Source organism: Aythya fuligula, chromosome 11 (genome assembly GCF_009819795.1).
Source record: "Aythya fuligula isolate bAytFul2 chromosome 11, bAytFul2.pri, whole genome shotgun sequence".
Taxonomy (NCBI): domain Eukaryota; kingdom Metazoa; phylum Chordata; class Aves; order Anseriformes; family Anatidae; genus Aythya; species Aythya fuligula.
In genome coordinates this window covers 7,721,463-7,735,917 of record NC_045569.1, presented here as the reverse complement: position 1 = coordinate 7,735,917, position 14,455 = coordinate 7,721,463, and the positions used below count along the sequence as shown (strand labels likewise).

Below are 14,455 nucleotides of genomic sequence, written 5' to 3'. Positions count from 1 at the left end.
AGCTGCTTGGTCTCTGTTCTGAAGTATACTTTCTCTGGTAGGTGTTTGCAATCTGTAAGATACATTTATTAAAAATCCAGTTTGTTTTCTTTTATTAACAGGACAATCTTCAGGGTTATAAGACCCAGAACAAATTTTTAAACAAGGAGATTTTGGAACTTTCTGCTCTACGAAGAAATGCGGAAGTGAGAGAGAGAGAATGGCAGGCAAAGGTCAGATTAACACAGCATGTTTTCATTTTGGCTATGTCTAATGCAGTTTTCAAAAATTCACTTGTAAATCTATTCAAGGAACTTAACTGTAACAGAATTGGAACAATTCAAAAGTATGACCTGATAGAGTCAGTTGAAAAACAGTTTTACAGATCAATGTATCTGAATAGATTCTTGAAAAATGTGGTAGATTTTAGAATACTGTTCAGTGCATTATTTCATAATTTATGAACACAGGCATGTGTACATGTATTTCTGCAAGCATATATCACTTGCTCAGCATTAAAACTGCAGTAGCTTAAAGTATGCCAAAAACAGGGTGCGTACGAAAGGATTTGATAGTGTTTTATTATAATGGCATGTCACAGAATAGGGCTTTCCCCTCTTGAGCATGAAGGATGACTAACTTACGGTAAATGTAACTTTGGAAGTGTTTCTGTGTGGATGAATTTGAGTGTAGAGTAGTTGCAGGTAAATGATAGATTTACACTGCCGTGGGCAAATAATGTACACACACTTGTTGCTAAGGCAAGATACCTGTTGCTAAGTTTCATGGGGTGTGCCTCTCTTTTTAGGGAGGTGGTGTGCACAGCTGCCAAATCTAGAGGCTGTATTTTTGGCATGGAAGTTTGTTGACAACTGCTAAATGCAGTTACCTAACTACTTAATATCTTCAAAATTCCATATGAGTTCTTGGGGTTCAGATGTGCATAGAGTATAACTATTTCTCTAGAAGCACAAAATGATTGAGTTGTACTTCATACAATGTAATAACAAGGTTTACTCAGATTTTCTGCATATAAATATACCTATGGTAGAAATACAGGTGGACTACTATTCTGCCTTTAAAGAATTCTGTAAAAAAGTGACAAGTATCTGAGGTATCTTACTCAAGTATTTTGTGTGCAGAGATTTATTATATTGTAATAAAAATGTATGCATAGCGTGTATTTTCCACGTTAGAGTTGCTTTATGTTTCCTGGTGCTACGCAACTGGGGAGTAAAGTTCTTGAATTAAATATCTTTAAGCAACTGAAATGAATAGAAGAATATTGAATCAGATTTGAAGAGATGTGTAGTACAAACTAAATGTCTGAAGATGTGTCCTAAATAGTGTATGTTGTTTTCTGCAGTATACTAGCTTGGAAGCCAAACTCTGTCAGATAGAAAGTAAATACTTGATCTTGCTTCAAGAAATGAAAACTCCTGTTTGTTCTGAGGAGCAGAGCCCTGCTCGTGAGGTTATTGCACAGTTACTAGAAGATGCCTTGAAAGCAGAAACCAGCGAACAACCAGAACAAGCATTTTTCAAACCATACCCAGTCAGGTAATTTTATGCAATTAAAAAGCGTGTGTATATATAAAACATATGGGTATAAATTATGTTGTGAACACACCTTTATCTTTAGTAATAAAGGAAGTACCATCATTGGCAGCCACAGCACCTACCTCTCAGATGAATTCTATCACACCTCAGGAGTTTGTTGTGGGTATCTTGACCACTGGGCATGGTTCTAACAGTGGAAAACAGATGGTGGGGATATATATTTGCAGGACTTGGAGTTTTTAATGTATTTCCCGTCACGAGTAATGGTATAATGAGGAAATTCTTCTGGATATATAAATAAGTGAAGTACTTTGTTTGAAATACAGTATGGAATTTAAACTCAAATGTTGCTATATAGCTGCCGAAGGTGAGCAACTGAAGAGATGGACTAATTTGGACTTGACCCTGTTCTTAAATAAATCTCTTAATCTGTGCAGTGATGTATATATTGGTATATGGGCACAAAGTCTTTTTGAATGTGATTTTAGAATATTAAATAAAATACATAGTTTAGAAAAATGTCTGAATATAGTTCAGTTGGAACTTCTTGAAAACTATGGGGAGCAGTCTGAGGGGTATTGGTAATAACCTTAGGATGGGAACTTTCAGGATTGCTGAACACATCTTTAGGATCACTTTTTTTTTTTCTTCTGTCCTTTCAGTGAATATGATATATATGGTTTCCAAACAGTCCCAGAAGATGATGAGGAAGAGAAACTAGTAGCAAAATCACGAGCTTTGGACCTGAGATCACTTTCTCTCAGTGAAAATCGGGAAATCTCCACAGGGGTAAAATGGGAAAACTATCTTGCAAGTACAATGAATAGAGAGATGATGCGCTGTGTGGAACTAAAGAACCTTATTCGATCTGGGATTCCACATGAACATCGCTCCAAGATATGGAAATGGTGTGTCAATCTCCATGTTAAAAAATTCAAGGACAGCACGGTTCCTGGGTACTTCCAGACCTTGCTTCAGAATGCCCTAGAAAAACAAAATCCTGCATCTAAACAGATTGAATTGGATCTCTTGAGAACTTTGCCAAACAACAAACATTATTCTTCCCCAACATCTGAAGGGATCCAAAAACTGCGAAATGTACTGCTGGCATTTTCATGGAGAAATCCAGATATAGGTTATTGCCAAGGGCTCAACAGGTAAGATTTTGTCAACTGTAAGTTATAACTATGCAGTGAAAGAAACAATGTGCAGTTTCAAAACACTTACATAGCAACGGCCTTTTGGACAGCAGTTCTCCTCATGGGTTGTATGCAATTCATAATGTTGTAATAAGTAGATAATTACCATGTTTTTAAACAATAAAAAGCAGAAGACTTGGATCATGAGACTTCTAAAAGCAGCTCTGCAAAATTAGAACTGGCATTAATTCGTAGGAAATGGGCTACTTAAATGTAGGTTTTGCAAGGTCTTCATGTCAACTCTAGGGAATCCTTTTGTGTGCAAGAATTTGTTAGCAGGTTTTTTATATGCTTTTTTAAATAAGCAGAAATAAACGCTTGAAACCTTATTTTTATGTGTGTCTTAAGGCCACAAATTTCATCATTTCTTTCAGGATATCTTCAGTCAAAGTTGCAGTAATCGTATTAAGGACTATTTTGGTGCTACAAGACTAGGCAAAATTTGAAGTATAATGTCATTACAATTGGCATTTGCTGAAGTAGGTCTGGTAGTTTGAGATCTGTAGTGAAGGAAGGTCTTATCTGAAAGAGACGTGTTAGTCTAACGTGTCATTGTCCCCATGTTGTAATTCCACAGATGTCAGGTTGTGTACTAGTTGATATACCAGAATAGGGTAAAAGACTTGAACTAGAGCAGCTGTATCATTTGAAATGTGCACTGAAGAAGGGTACAGATACAGTAAAGAAGATCCCATGGCAAGCATTTAAAAAGCTACTCTCCCTACCCAAATGCTTACTAAAATTTTATTTATTGAAGGAACTGTTTTCAAGTTAAATCATGGTGGTTTTTAGTCACTTCGCTCTGATTTCTTAATTTATATATAAATGTTGTTCAAAAGCAGAGTACTCATGGATCATAACAATGGATGCACCTGCTTCCCCCCTCTTTTTTAATTGCTTAACATTTCACAAAAGAGAACCTAAAAGAGAAATAAACAATTGTGCAGTTGAGTATACGTAAAGAAGTTAAAAGCAAGTTAAATATTTTTCCATGCTTTGATTCTCTTAAGCTTTCAAAGCATGATAATCTTGTTAAGCTGTGTAATGTCAAAAGCAGTGCATGTCATAGATCCTCTTGCATACAGAAATAAAACAAGTTGAGGTAACCTTTCATATTCAAACAGCTGTCAATGACACAAAGCTATTCCTCTTTTTTTTTTTTTTCATACTCCTCACTGGAAACAGGAAAACCAGGAATTCTGCTCTTGAATCCTTTTTTTCCTCCTACTTTAGGAAATTCTTAGAACAAGTTAAGTCTTTGAAATATTATAGGTATTTTCCTAAAGACCATGGTATATGAAGATGAAAGTATTGCTTTAGCGTAGTGGATATAAAGTAAATTTGCTAGAGATTATTTTTCTAAACTTAAAACAATTGTGTGTGAAATGCAGGAACCATCTTCTTTCTTTCAGTAAGGCAATACAGAAGTCTGGGAATCAGAGTAGTAGGTTTAGTAGGTTTAAGACTTGCAAACTTCTAAATAGTTTGCCTTAGTTCCCAGAAAAGTGTGTTCTAGCAAATCACTTTGCTTTTGCCTGCATGTTTCTTACTGAACTGAATAAAAATATTTGGATTGTCTGAGAAGGCATCTCGTTGCCGCAATTGAAGCTGCATTATCTCTTATTAATCCATTTATGTCTGCTGAACAGAAACAAAGGCTCTATTGTAATTCATCTTCATGCATTTTGTTGCATTTATTATAATGTTCTTCTCCAAATAAACCCTATTTTCAGATTGGTAGCAATTGCTCTTCTGTATTTGGAACAGGAAGATGCATTTTGGTGTCTAGTAACAATAGTGGAAGTTTTCATGCCTCGTGATTATTATACGAAAACACTGCTAGGATCTCAGGTACGTGCCGTGCCAAAATAAAGCCTGGCCTGTAAACTGTAGCCAGTTGGAAACTTTGTTCTAAAACTGTTTGGTATGCCTTTTGGGGGTGGGAGTGGGGAGTATGTAATGAGCTGGTGGAAGTGAGTTCCAGGCACCAGGGACAAGGACTCTGAGTATAGAGCTGAAGTGAATGTTCAATGACCTGCTTGGAGCTCCAGTTCTTAACCCCTCATCTAACTGTTAGTTTCACAATGTTGATGGAACTGATTGCTTGTTTCTTTCCTCAAAATGAGTGGGATGGGCTGTGGGCTGTCTTGGGGAGTAGGGGTTGGAATGCATTCTGCAGTATTGTGAGCAGTATACACCTTAGGGCTCCTCTGCTTCCAGGCAGTACTCTTCAGTGCTGCTTTCTCCCTTCTCCAAATCTCTCCCCAGCTCGTTCTTTACTCTGGTGCTTGTGCACTGATGCAGCACAAGTGACCAGTAGCAGGAACACAATGTCTGTGTGTGAGGAGTCCTCTAAGATGTGGTGGATTATGAAGCAAAAGGTTGTTTCAGCAAGGGAGGTGTGCTTTGGAGTAATGGTGTATGGGTTGGGTGCATATAGCATAGAAATGTTGACTTGACAGTCCTGGGACTCCTAGTGAGCTCTAGAAAAATCAGTCCTACTTTGAACCATGTGTATGTTGGAAAATATAGGATCAATAATATCATGTGTCTTCTTTTTAGGTTGATCAGCGAGTATTCAAAGATTTAATGAGTGAGAAACTTCCACGACTGCATGCTCATTTTGAACAGTACAAAGTCGACTATACTCTTATAACTTTCAACTGGTTTCTTGTGGTATTTGTGGACAGTGTTGTTAGTGACATCCTTTTTAAAATATGGGACTCATTCCTATATGAGGGACCAAAGGTGAACTGAATAAGCTGAGTTTTTCAGTTGTTATCTGGTAACAAGATACTGTGGTGTAACTGTTTCAGGGTGCAGGAAGTTGGTTTCATGGGAATCCTGTCACTTAAACTTTGCATAACCTCCATTTTTTTTTACCATTGAAAAATAAAGCTATAGGCAGTGCTGTCAATCAGTTTACAATAATTATACGAAAATTGGAGCTAATGTTATAAAGAAGAAAACTTAAGGAGGAGAAAGAAGCATTGAAAAGATGTAAAAATTAGTCGTAACCAAGTATTAATGACTTCTCTGCAGCAACTATTTGCTTTATTTCTGCAGACATCTAAATTTACAGTTGGCCAATAATGACTCTCTGGGCTGGATTCAAAGGATCAAAAGGATTCAATGACTCTTAATAATGACTCCCTATCATAAAATAAGGGGATGGAGATGTAAGAACTTTAATGTTTCATACTTGTGAAATTGTAGTGAAAAAATCAGTGCAGGAAAATCACTGAATTTGAACCCAGTAAAAGCATTAAAGCAGATGTTGGAGAGAATACGAGATCTATAAAATAGACAAAAATCACTTAGTAGTTAGATTTCTCGTCAACTTCATCTGAGCATTCTAACGCAGTGGTATTTTGTGAAGGCAGCTCTGCACAGACAAATTTAAAACTTCCTGAAGCATTTTCAGAACAAAGTAATGCTTTTTCCAGCTCATGACAAAGTTTATTGACAAGCTGGTATCAAACTCCTACTGCATCAGTCCCCCAACATGTTGGGAAAATGGCACTGGAAAACAACTTGTTAACTAATAAGCAAGACTTAATTTTATCTCTGCAGTAATTTAGTAGTGTATTCAGCAGTCTTTACAACTTCGAATTATGAAATCAAAACTTCAGAGTTTATATACTGTAAACCCAATATTGTATCCTGGATTGAACTGCAGAATGCCTTGTATTGGTTACAGGCTGTAACAGATGTTTTGGGCAGCTCTTGGAAATGAGGGATAGATCAGGCAGGAGATACGGAGGTATGATTAGATAGCTTAAATGCAAGCTGTAGGAGAAGTAATACTATATGTAATATAGTATAATAATATAGTATATGTATAATATTTTATATATTGTATATACTATAATAATATAATAGCTAAAAGCAGAATGCGCCGATTCTTATATTTGTATCAAACATTGATAAAAACGTATGTATCAATGTTTGATACAAAGAATCAAACATTATATTTGTTTATCAGGTAATATTCCGATTTGCCCTGGCACTCTTTAAGTACAAAGAAGAAGAAATCCTAAAACTACAAGATTCGATGTCCATTTTCAAGTACCTTCGGTATTTCACACGTACTATACTTGATGCTAGGTGAGTAATTCACACATGCACTTGAAAGACCTGTGGTGAGGCATGGGAGAAGTTGTCTTTTTTTTTTTTTTTTTTTTTTTTGGGGGGAGGGGTTGTCTGGTTGGTGGTTTTTAATCTGAACCTAAATTTTGATATGAAACTAATTGCTAACACTTCTCACGAACAGTTGATCTAGCATCATCTTCAAACACTGTGAATGATTAGGTTTCATGATATATAAAAGGAGAGGTGACAAAAACAGAAGTGAATGGGTAATTGTAGTTGTTTTGAGGGGGTGGTTTTGATTACTTAGCCAGGTTGGTATTGTTTAGCAGTTGTATAATGGTAGTAAAATTTAAGAAGCTCAGTCATGAGTAAAAAGTCTCACCCTGCATTGTGGATACAACTTAAGTTGTAAATGCTTTATAGTAAATAAAAGCACATCTTGGCTCAAATATTAAAAGCGTGAACTGGGTCGCGCTAGAATTAGATCTGTTACGTACTGCTAATATATAGGTTAATGCCATGCAACTCGCTGATTTTAAGAACATTAAAGGAGACATAAAATACCAGTTATATACTCCTCTGTTCCTCAGTCCTTGCCTAGGAACTAAGGTTCTCATCAGTGATGGTATAATGTTTTAAGTTCCTGGTTTTAGGAGTGCAGAGCAGCAGATTGAAATGAAAAAGAGGTCATGATGGGTTACGTTTAATGCTGGAAGAAAAAAGAATTACATAGATACTAAGACTTGCTGATTTTGAATTCAATATAAAATAATATATTGGAATCCAAGGCATTGTTTTTACCATAATAAATTCCAGACAGAATTATGGTTATATTTTTGTCTCCTACTTTTAAGAGCTATTTACTATTCTTAATTCTTGACTTGCAGTTTTAACTGGAACAATGTAAAACTGAATAATCTCATTCTTAGCTTAAAAAGGATTGCTGGGACTGATGCAGGGAGAATATTCTGCACCTGCTTTAGATGGTGAAAGTCTTGGTAACAGCTGCTGCTTTCTCTGCTGAAACGTCTGTGAAAACTCTTGAGGGAGAGTAGCATGGTGCTTGGTATTTTAGCATTCCCTCTTTGATTTGAAAAATGCTGAGCACTTGTTGTACTCAACCATTTGTGACTGACGAAATGCTGACTGTGCTTCCAAATCTGGAAGGGACAGAAAAGTATGTTTTTGGTTTTGGGAAGTTTGTTTTTTGTTTTAAAAACAAAACAATAAATAAAACCTTTTTTTTTAAAAAAAAAAAAAAAAAAAAAAAAAAACCAACTCAGATTTGTGGATATTTTAAGAATGTATCATATAATCAAATGAATAATATGTACCCCAGCAGCACCATGAATAACTAAAAGTTGGAAAATGTGATGGAGGAGTCAGAACTTTAGATTTGTTTTTCCTTTCTTCTTACTGATATGTAAAGCATGTGATGATTTCTCTCTCCTCTATAAAATATCTGGTGCTGAGATATCTTTAAAGTATCTGTAACATTGTTCAGGTAAGGCCAGAATTCAGTGCATCGAAAGTGTATATAGTGCAAATATATGTTATGATGTAAATCCTTGCTTTCATGGGATTTTAGAAGTCAAAGTTACAAGGATGGTGTAGTGGCGTGTAGTGCCACCTAGGGGATATTAACTTCCATGTCAGAACTGATTTGTGTGATCATACTGTAAAATTATTCAAACCAACTTGTCTCTTATTCTACCTTTTTTTTGTGCAAGTTTTACCACATCAAAATTTAAACAGTACAGAAATGTGTAGAATTATGTCTGATACTGATACGGACAAAAAAATCATCCTGTAGAAGAGAAATTCCGAAAGACTATTTTTATAGAACTCATGAATATACTTAATGAGTTAGAAACAGTGCAAAATAATTTGTAAGTTTAAGCTCTCTAATGGAGAAAAGTATATACCAAAATGCAGATAAGCATACTTCATGTTAGAGGACATCATAGGCTGTGTATTTACCTAGTGTTTTTTTTTTTTACAGGTGATAATTGTTTTCCATATGCACGCAGGTAGAGAGGCTGTTGGAGTATACTCTGTTCATAAATAGCAGGAAATGATTGTTTCTTACCCAAAAATACAAACCTAGGGAGAGCTTACTCTTAAATAAACTGTCCAAATAAATTATCAGCTGAAACCTAATACTAAGACAATGAAACTAGACTAAGTTTAACTCCAGTTCCCCTTTTTCCTTCAGTAAGTAGTAAGAACTTGTTTAGGTGCAGATCAACAGTAATCAAATAATGAACTGTATCTTTGGACTGATAAGGCAGATCAGTGACTACTTTCATTGTGACTGTATGATGGGACACCATAGCATGTCTCTGGAAGAGCTCTTCTGGTGCCTTGCTGTGTGATCTGACTAGCTTGAGCTGCCACTAGCTCAGATCTCTGCTCCATCCAGCAAAAGTCCTGAGCTTTATCACTGTATCACAGTTTGTCTTTAACGTATTTTGTGCTATCCTTGTTTTCACCTGTACCATCCCAGGCTTTATCTGGTCTCTTGCACCACTTCATTATCGTGGATAAGTTGAGAGATGACTGTCCTGGGGTTGAATGAGCTTTCCAGTGTATAACCGGGTATCTGGATGTACCGTGTATTCAACCTAGCCAATGAAGATCCGAATAGCCAAGCTTACGTCTTCTATTCAGTGTTGTCAGGAACTTTAACTGTTATAGTTGTATATAGAGTTTGCAGGTGGCTTTGAGGACTGGTGAGCGTTTCAGAACATGTTACCACTTGAAGTAACTAAAACTGAGTACTTCATAGAACTTGTTTTCAATCCTGATAACATCTGAGATCTGTCAGGTACGTGAAGGAAAATAGAGATGTCAGTCACGTGATAGATACTGATGCTACTGAGGTACAAAACTGATTTTAAAAGATTCTAAATGTGAATGATTATTGTGTTATGTTGTATAATCTTACAGGAAACTGACTGGTATTGCTTTTGGAGACCTGAATCCTTTTCCATTACGTCAGATCAGGAACCGAAGGACCTATCACCTGGAGAAAGTACGTCTTGAACTAACCGAACTTGAAGCCATTCGTGAGGATTTCCTGCGTGAACGAGAGACCTGTGTAGAAAAAAGAGACCTTATTAGTGATGATGAGGAGGATAGTTGAAACTACTCAACATAAACTTTTCTTTGGGATCGTGACCAAAGTGAGTTAACCTCCAAAACACTTTATTAATCCTATCAAACCGAATGTAAACTAGTTGCTTTTGGAAATATGCAGGACAAATTTCCAAACCCCAGCACTTTCAGATATATGGCATTGTATGGAGGCCGAATACTTTTGTTTACATTTATGTTCATGGAAATGTATGTAGGGCACTTAATATCTGTCTCAGTTCAGTCATACAGCTGAACTGCTGAAACAACAATTGACAGTTGTTTTCATGCAGCACATTTAGTATCTATATGTGAAACAGTAGTAACAAAAGCCTGCACTCTGTTTACTACATTCATTGCCAAGCTTCTGTATCTGTTTGACTGTAAGCATGTTTTTTATAGAGCAGGTTCAGTGTGGGTGGGTTTTCAGTTTTGGATTGGCTCAATAAATAATTTTATTTCTATTCACTGTTTTTCTGATGGCTGTCTCAAAAAAGCCACACCTAAAACCCAGCTGTTATGGAATAAGAATGGAGCTTGCTACAGGAGTACTATGTATTAGTTCTGTATCCACAGAAGGTATTTTTTTCCATTATTTTGAGTTGAAATCACTCTTCCTATTTAGGGCTTCAAGTCCTGATCTTTAAAAAGAAATATAGCATTTTGTCTGCATGATTGTATAGCTATTATGTAGTAGTGATAGAGATTAAAGACAAGTGAGTATTTATCAGTCAATCAAAGGAGCCTAAAGGCCACAGCATGCACGTATAAATTTAAGATACTTTTTCCAGTGGAAAAATTAAAGATTCTCTTAACATACTCGGGTTTGCTGTGGATGTTAAGTGCACATGCTTCTAGACATCTGGAAGGAAACGGTTGCAACGTTATGGAAATGTCGGTGGAGGCAATGCTTGCTTGTGACTACCAGTACTCTTAAATGGTTCTGAGGATGAGGAGGCTTTTTGCCTTTTTTTTTGTTTGTTGGTTTGGTTTTATTTTGCTGGTTATTCACTGAACTCTTGCAATGTTCCTCCTTGAGTTGTTGGATCTTCATAATGTTAGATTGACTTAGATGTTGTCTCTGAACAGATGATGATAAAACTAACATTCAAAATAGGTCAGCTCTTGGGGAGTGGTTAATTAGCAAAAAATTAAACTTGTGGTCAGGAATGGTCCAAGTGCATGAAGCTTCTACTCTGTTCTCAGAAAACCAACAAGTAGAATTTGTATGACAGGTACACTTGTGTAAACATTTTAGAAAATCCAAGTGTGTGCGGGGAGAAATCCAGCTTCTTTTTCACAGCACTTTTTTAAGGGATGTATTTATAGGCTTCTCTAAGCATATTATTAATCAATTTATCTGAGAGGGAAATACTTAGAGAGGTGAAAAGTAATTTAGAGGACTTCCTTAGATATATACTGTATGCCTTTTCCTGTATAATGTATAACTTCAAATTAGCAAACAAATCCTTGCCAGTGAGGGACACATGGTATGATCATCTTGATTTGTATGACATGTATCTTGTAAAATGTCCCCTACCTTGTCTTTTGTAAGTGGTAGTTTTTTGGTTCTTTTTCCTAGTTACTCTTGGTTGTTTACTTGAACTTGTTAGGCAGGGTTTTTTCATATTATTGCATGTACTGTATTCATTTTTTTAACTTACAATCAGTATTTGAATATAAAAATGGGACCAGCTTTTCTAATTTTCTCGTTATGCTGTCTTTGTTTTGAAAGAGCTGGTCTCTAAATGGGTCTATAATGTCCAATTTTTTTCTTTTCATCGTGTTTTCAAGTGTTAAATGAAAACTTCTAACTTGAAGATCTTCCTTCCTTTGTCAACAGTTGAAATGCTAAGGTGAAGAACTTAGAAATATGTACCTTAGTCTCCTACAAGTCTACTAGTACAAAGTTTTGAGTCTTCAGTTAGAACTAAATCTATGACTTTAGGAGATGTTTTCATACAGAATACATCTAAGTCTTTAGGTTGTGAAGCTAAAACTAACTTCAGGGCAACAGTTCAGGAAGATCTGTAGATGACAAAACATGACCTGCAATGTTAACAAGACTTTTTTTTTTTTTTTTTTTTTTTTTTTTTTTTTTTTTTTACAGTTGTGCCGAAGGTTAAATTACCATGTGTATTATTGTGGTTCATTATAAAAGTTGTTACCTGATTGTACAGTAAAATTAAGTAGCTCTGTTTCTTATTCCATTATGTGAATCTAAAACATGAATAGTAGGAAATCATGCAAATCACGCTGTCTCTGGGTATTTTGTTAGCCTTCAATTATGAAATGAGTTGGTGTTAATTTACTGAAGTTCCTAGCAAGATGTTGACTTCATTTTGTTAATAATCATTGATGCCTTAGTTAAAAGGTCAAAAAATTTGAAGAGGCATCTAACCTATGACTGCTAGAAATCCATGTAGAACAAAAATGAGACAAATGCAGCAGGTAGCAACTTCAAGGGAAGCTTTCCTCACTGTTACAAATGTCTTTAGGCAAACACTAGTTTTCTACTGGTGCTTAATTTGGTGATTTTGAGGAGCAGTAACTAATTAGGGATACGCAGGATATACAACCAGTATTTAAACCAAATGAAATCAAACGAAAATACAGTGTGACTTGTCAGCCTTGCAAAAGCTGAACTGTGTAGATACCAGGTGCTCACAATTTGGGGAGAACTTCCAAAACAGTATATGAGGATTAAACATCCATACCAGCCACTTAGGAGGAAATTGACCTGTTAATGCAAATGAAGACTGCAGAGTTTTTTTTTAATCTCCAAGATCATGCACGTGTGCAGAATTTCTTAGGTATGGTTCCCAGTATGTTATAAAAACCTAACTGCTAATGTGATTATTGCAGAATATTTCTCCATCTTTGTATGCTTATGCATGACTTTCAGTGATATTTCTGGTTACTTGGTTAAAAATGTTCTGTTACCTTTTATTAAATAGGCAGAAGTTTGGTGCACAATACCTCTAGCTATTAAGTCTTCGTAGTATTTCAGCTTTACTTGGACATGTATATAGGTAGTGTTATCATCAAGTGTTACCAGATTTTTTAACCAGATATGTAATGAATAAAAATATTTCATTGCCCTTTAGGTGTTTTCTGTGACAGATATGCACCTTGCCCTCAGTCATTGAAACATGGTAAGACATTTCAGCAGAAAGGGAAAGATTTCTGCTCCTTAAGACATCGAGAATAAATGAATGGTTCTACACTTGGTAAACTGAGTTGTTTGTTCAGTCATGCTTAAGTGAGAAATGGAAAAAGAGTCACTTTATTTCACTAAATTGTGTAGCTGTTTTGCTGAATCTTCCCTTAAGTGCCATGTTGGAAATAAGCAATATGCGGTACAAGAAATTTGAATCACAAAACATAAGTGATGTTATTTTTGTAAAAAAAAAAAAAAAAAAATTAAAAAAAGTTGTGAGAAAAAAAAAAATAAATTGTTTACTTTGCATTACAGCTTGCTCTGGTTCTTCTTTTTTCATAACAGATGGAATAACTGCGGGTGCCATCAGAACAAATCCCTAGTAAAGCAAGTGTTTTTGTCTGATAATGTGATTTCAGAGAGTATAGAGGAACAAACATGCAAATTTGGCTTTGAAGCATGAAGATGTGAACTATAGACGTTTAGCATGCAGGTGATGCTGTCTGGGTAAACTTGTGATTGGTTTCCTTAGTTTCTGGGAGGGATGGGAGAAGAAAATTAACTTTCCATGAGTCCTTACAGGGAACAGACTTCCTAAGAAACCTGAATATTTGTACAGTATCTCCTAACGCAGCCTCTTTAGCAGAATGTTCTTGTCCTGTAGCTCTGCTACAGGATGGCAAGCTGTTAAGAGTAGGTATTGGCACAGCTGGGAATTTGTTCAAAGTTTTCTTGCACAATAGGATAGAGAGCAGCAACTGAGGAAAAAATTACTCGGGCCTAAAGAGAACCTCCTGTCCTGTATACTGAAAGTTTTAAGTCTGAGGAATAAACAGAAAATTCTGGAAAGAGAATGCATGGTGGGGAGCAAGATCTGTCTTGGACACTTTGCATATTTAGTATGAGCAGGTTGTGTTGTCCCAGCAGCTGCTGGGGCCTGTTGAAGAACAGCTGAGGCTACTGTTTCCTCCTTGGGACTGAGCTCAAGACATTTGTTCTCAACGGAATTGCAACAAGAATGCAAGTGCAGTTGCTGATAAATGTTAAGAGACTTATTCCTGAGAAATACATTATTTTAGCAAGGATAAATAGAGCTGATCCAGTCTGACCTGAGAGCAGATATCTGCAAAATCTTGTTCTCCATTCAGAGTAACTCAGAGATGTGGAGAACATGCTGATGTCTGCTGGTGTTGTATTATAGTATATCAGGTATTCACTCTATGGGATTTTCAGAAGTGCTAAACATAGGTTCCTTATCTTCAGCTCCTTGACCTCACTGGAAGCAGAATCCATGTAGTGCTGAGGCTTTAAGATTTCCCACACATGAAGG

The 14,455-nt window shown here is 36.1% G+C and overlaps 1 protein-coding gene across 1 annotated transcript in view; it reads left to right on the top strand.

Annotated features, from left to right (window-relative positions):
- TBC1D2B (TBC1 domain family member 2B) overlaps positions 1 to 11,658 on the top strand; it is a 34,206-nt gene extending 22,548 nt beyond the window's left edge. Inside the window, exons 7-13 of the mRNA XM_032194956.1 lie at positions 102 to 212; positions 1,346 to 1,539; positions 2,202 to 2,696; positions 4,472 to 4,589; positions 5,301 to 5,486; positions 6,724 to 6,845; positions 9,780 to 11,658. Coding sequence (XP_032050847.1) covers positions 102 to 212; positions 1,346 to 1,539; positions 2,202 to 2,696; positions 4,472 to 4,589; positions 5,301 to 5,486; positions 6,724 to 6,845; positions 9,780 to 9,975 — 1,422 coding nt within the window. The 3' untranslated portion in view covers positions 9,976 to 11,658. The remainder of the gene's footprint in view (positions 1 to 101; positions 213 to 1,345; positions 1,540 to 2,201; positions 2,697 to 4,471; positions 4,590 to 5,300; positions 5,487 to 6,723; positions 6,846 to 9,779) is intronic.
- The last annotated feature ends 2,797 nt before the right edge of the window (positions 11,659 to 14,455 follow it).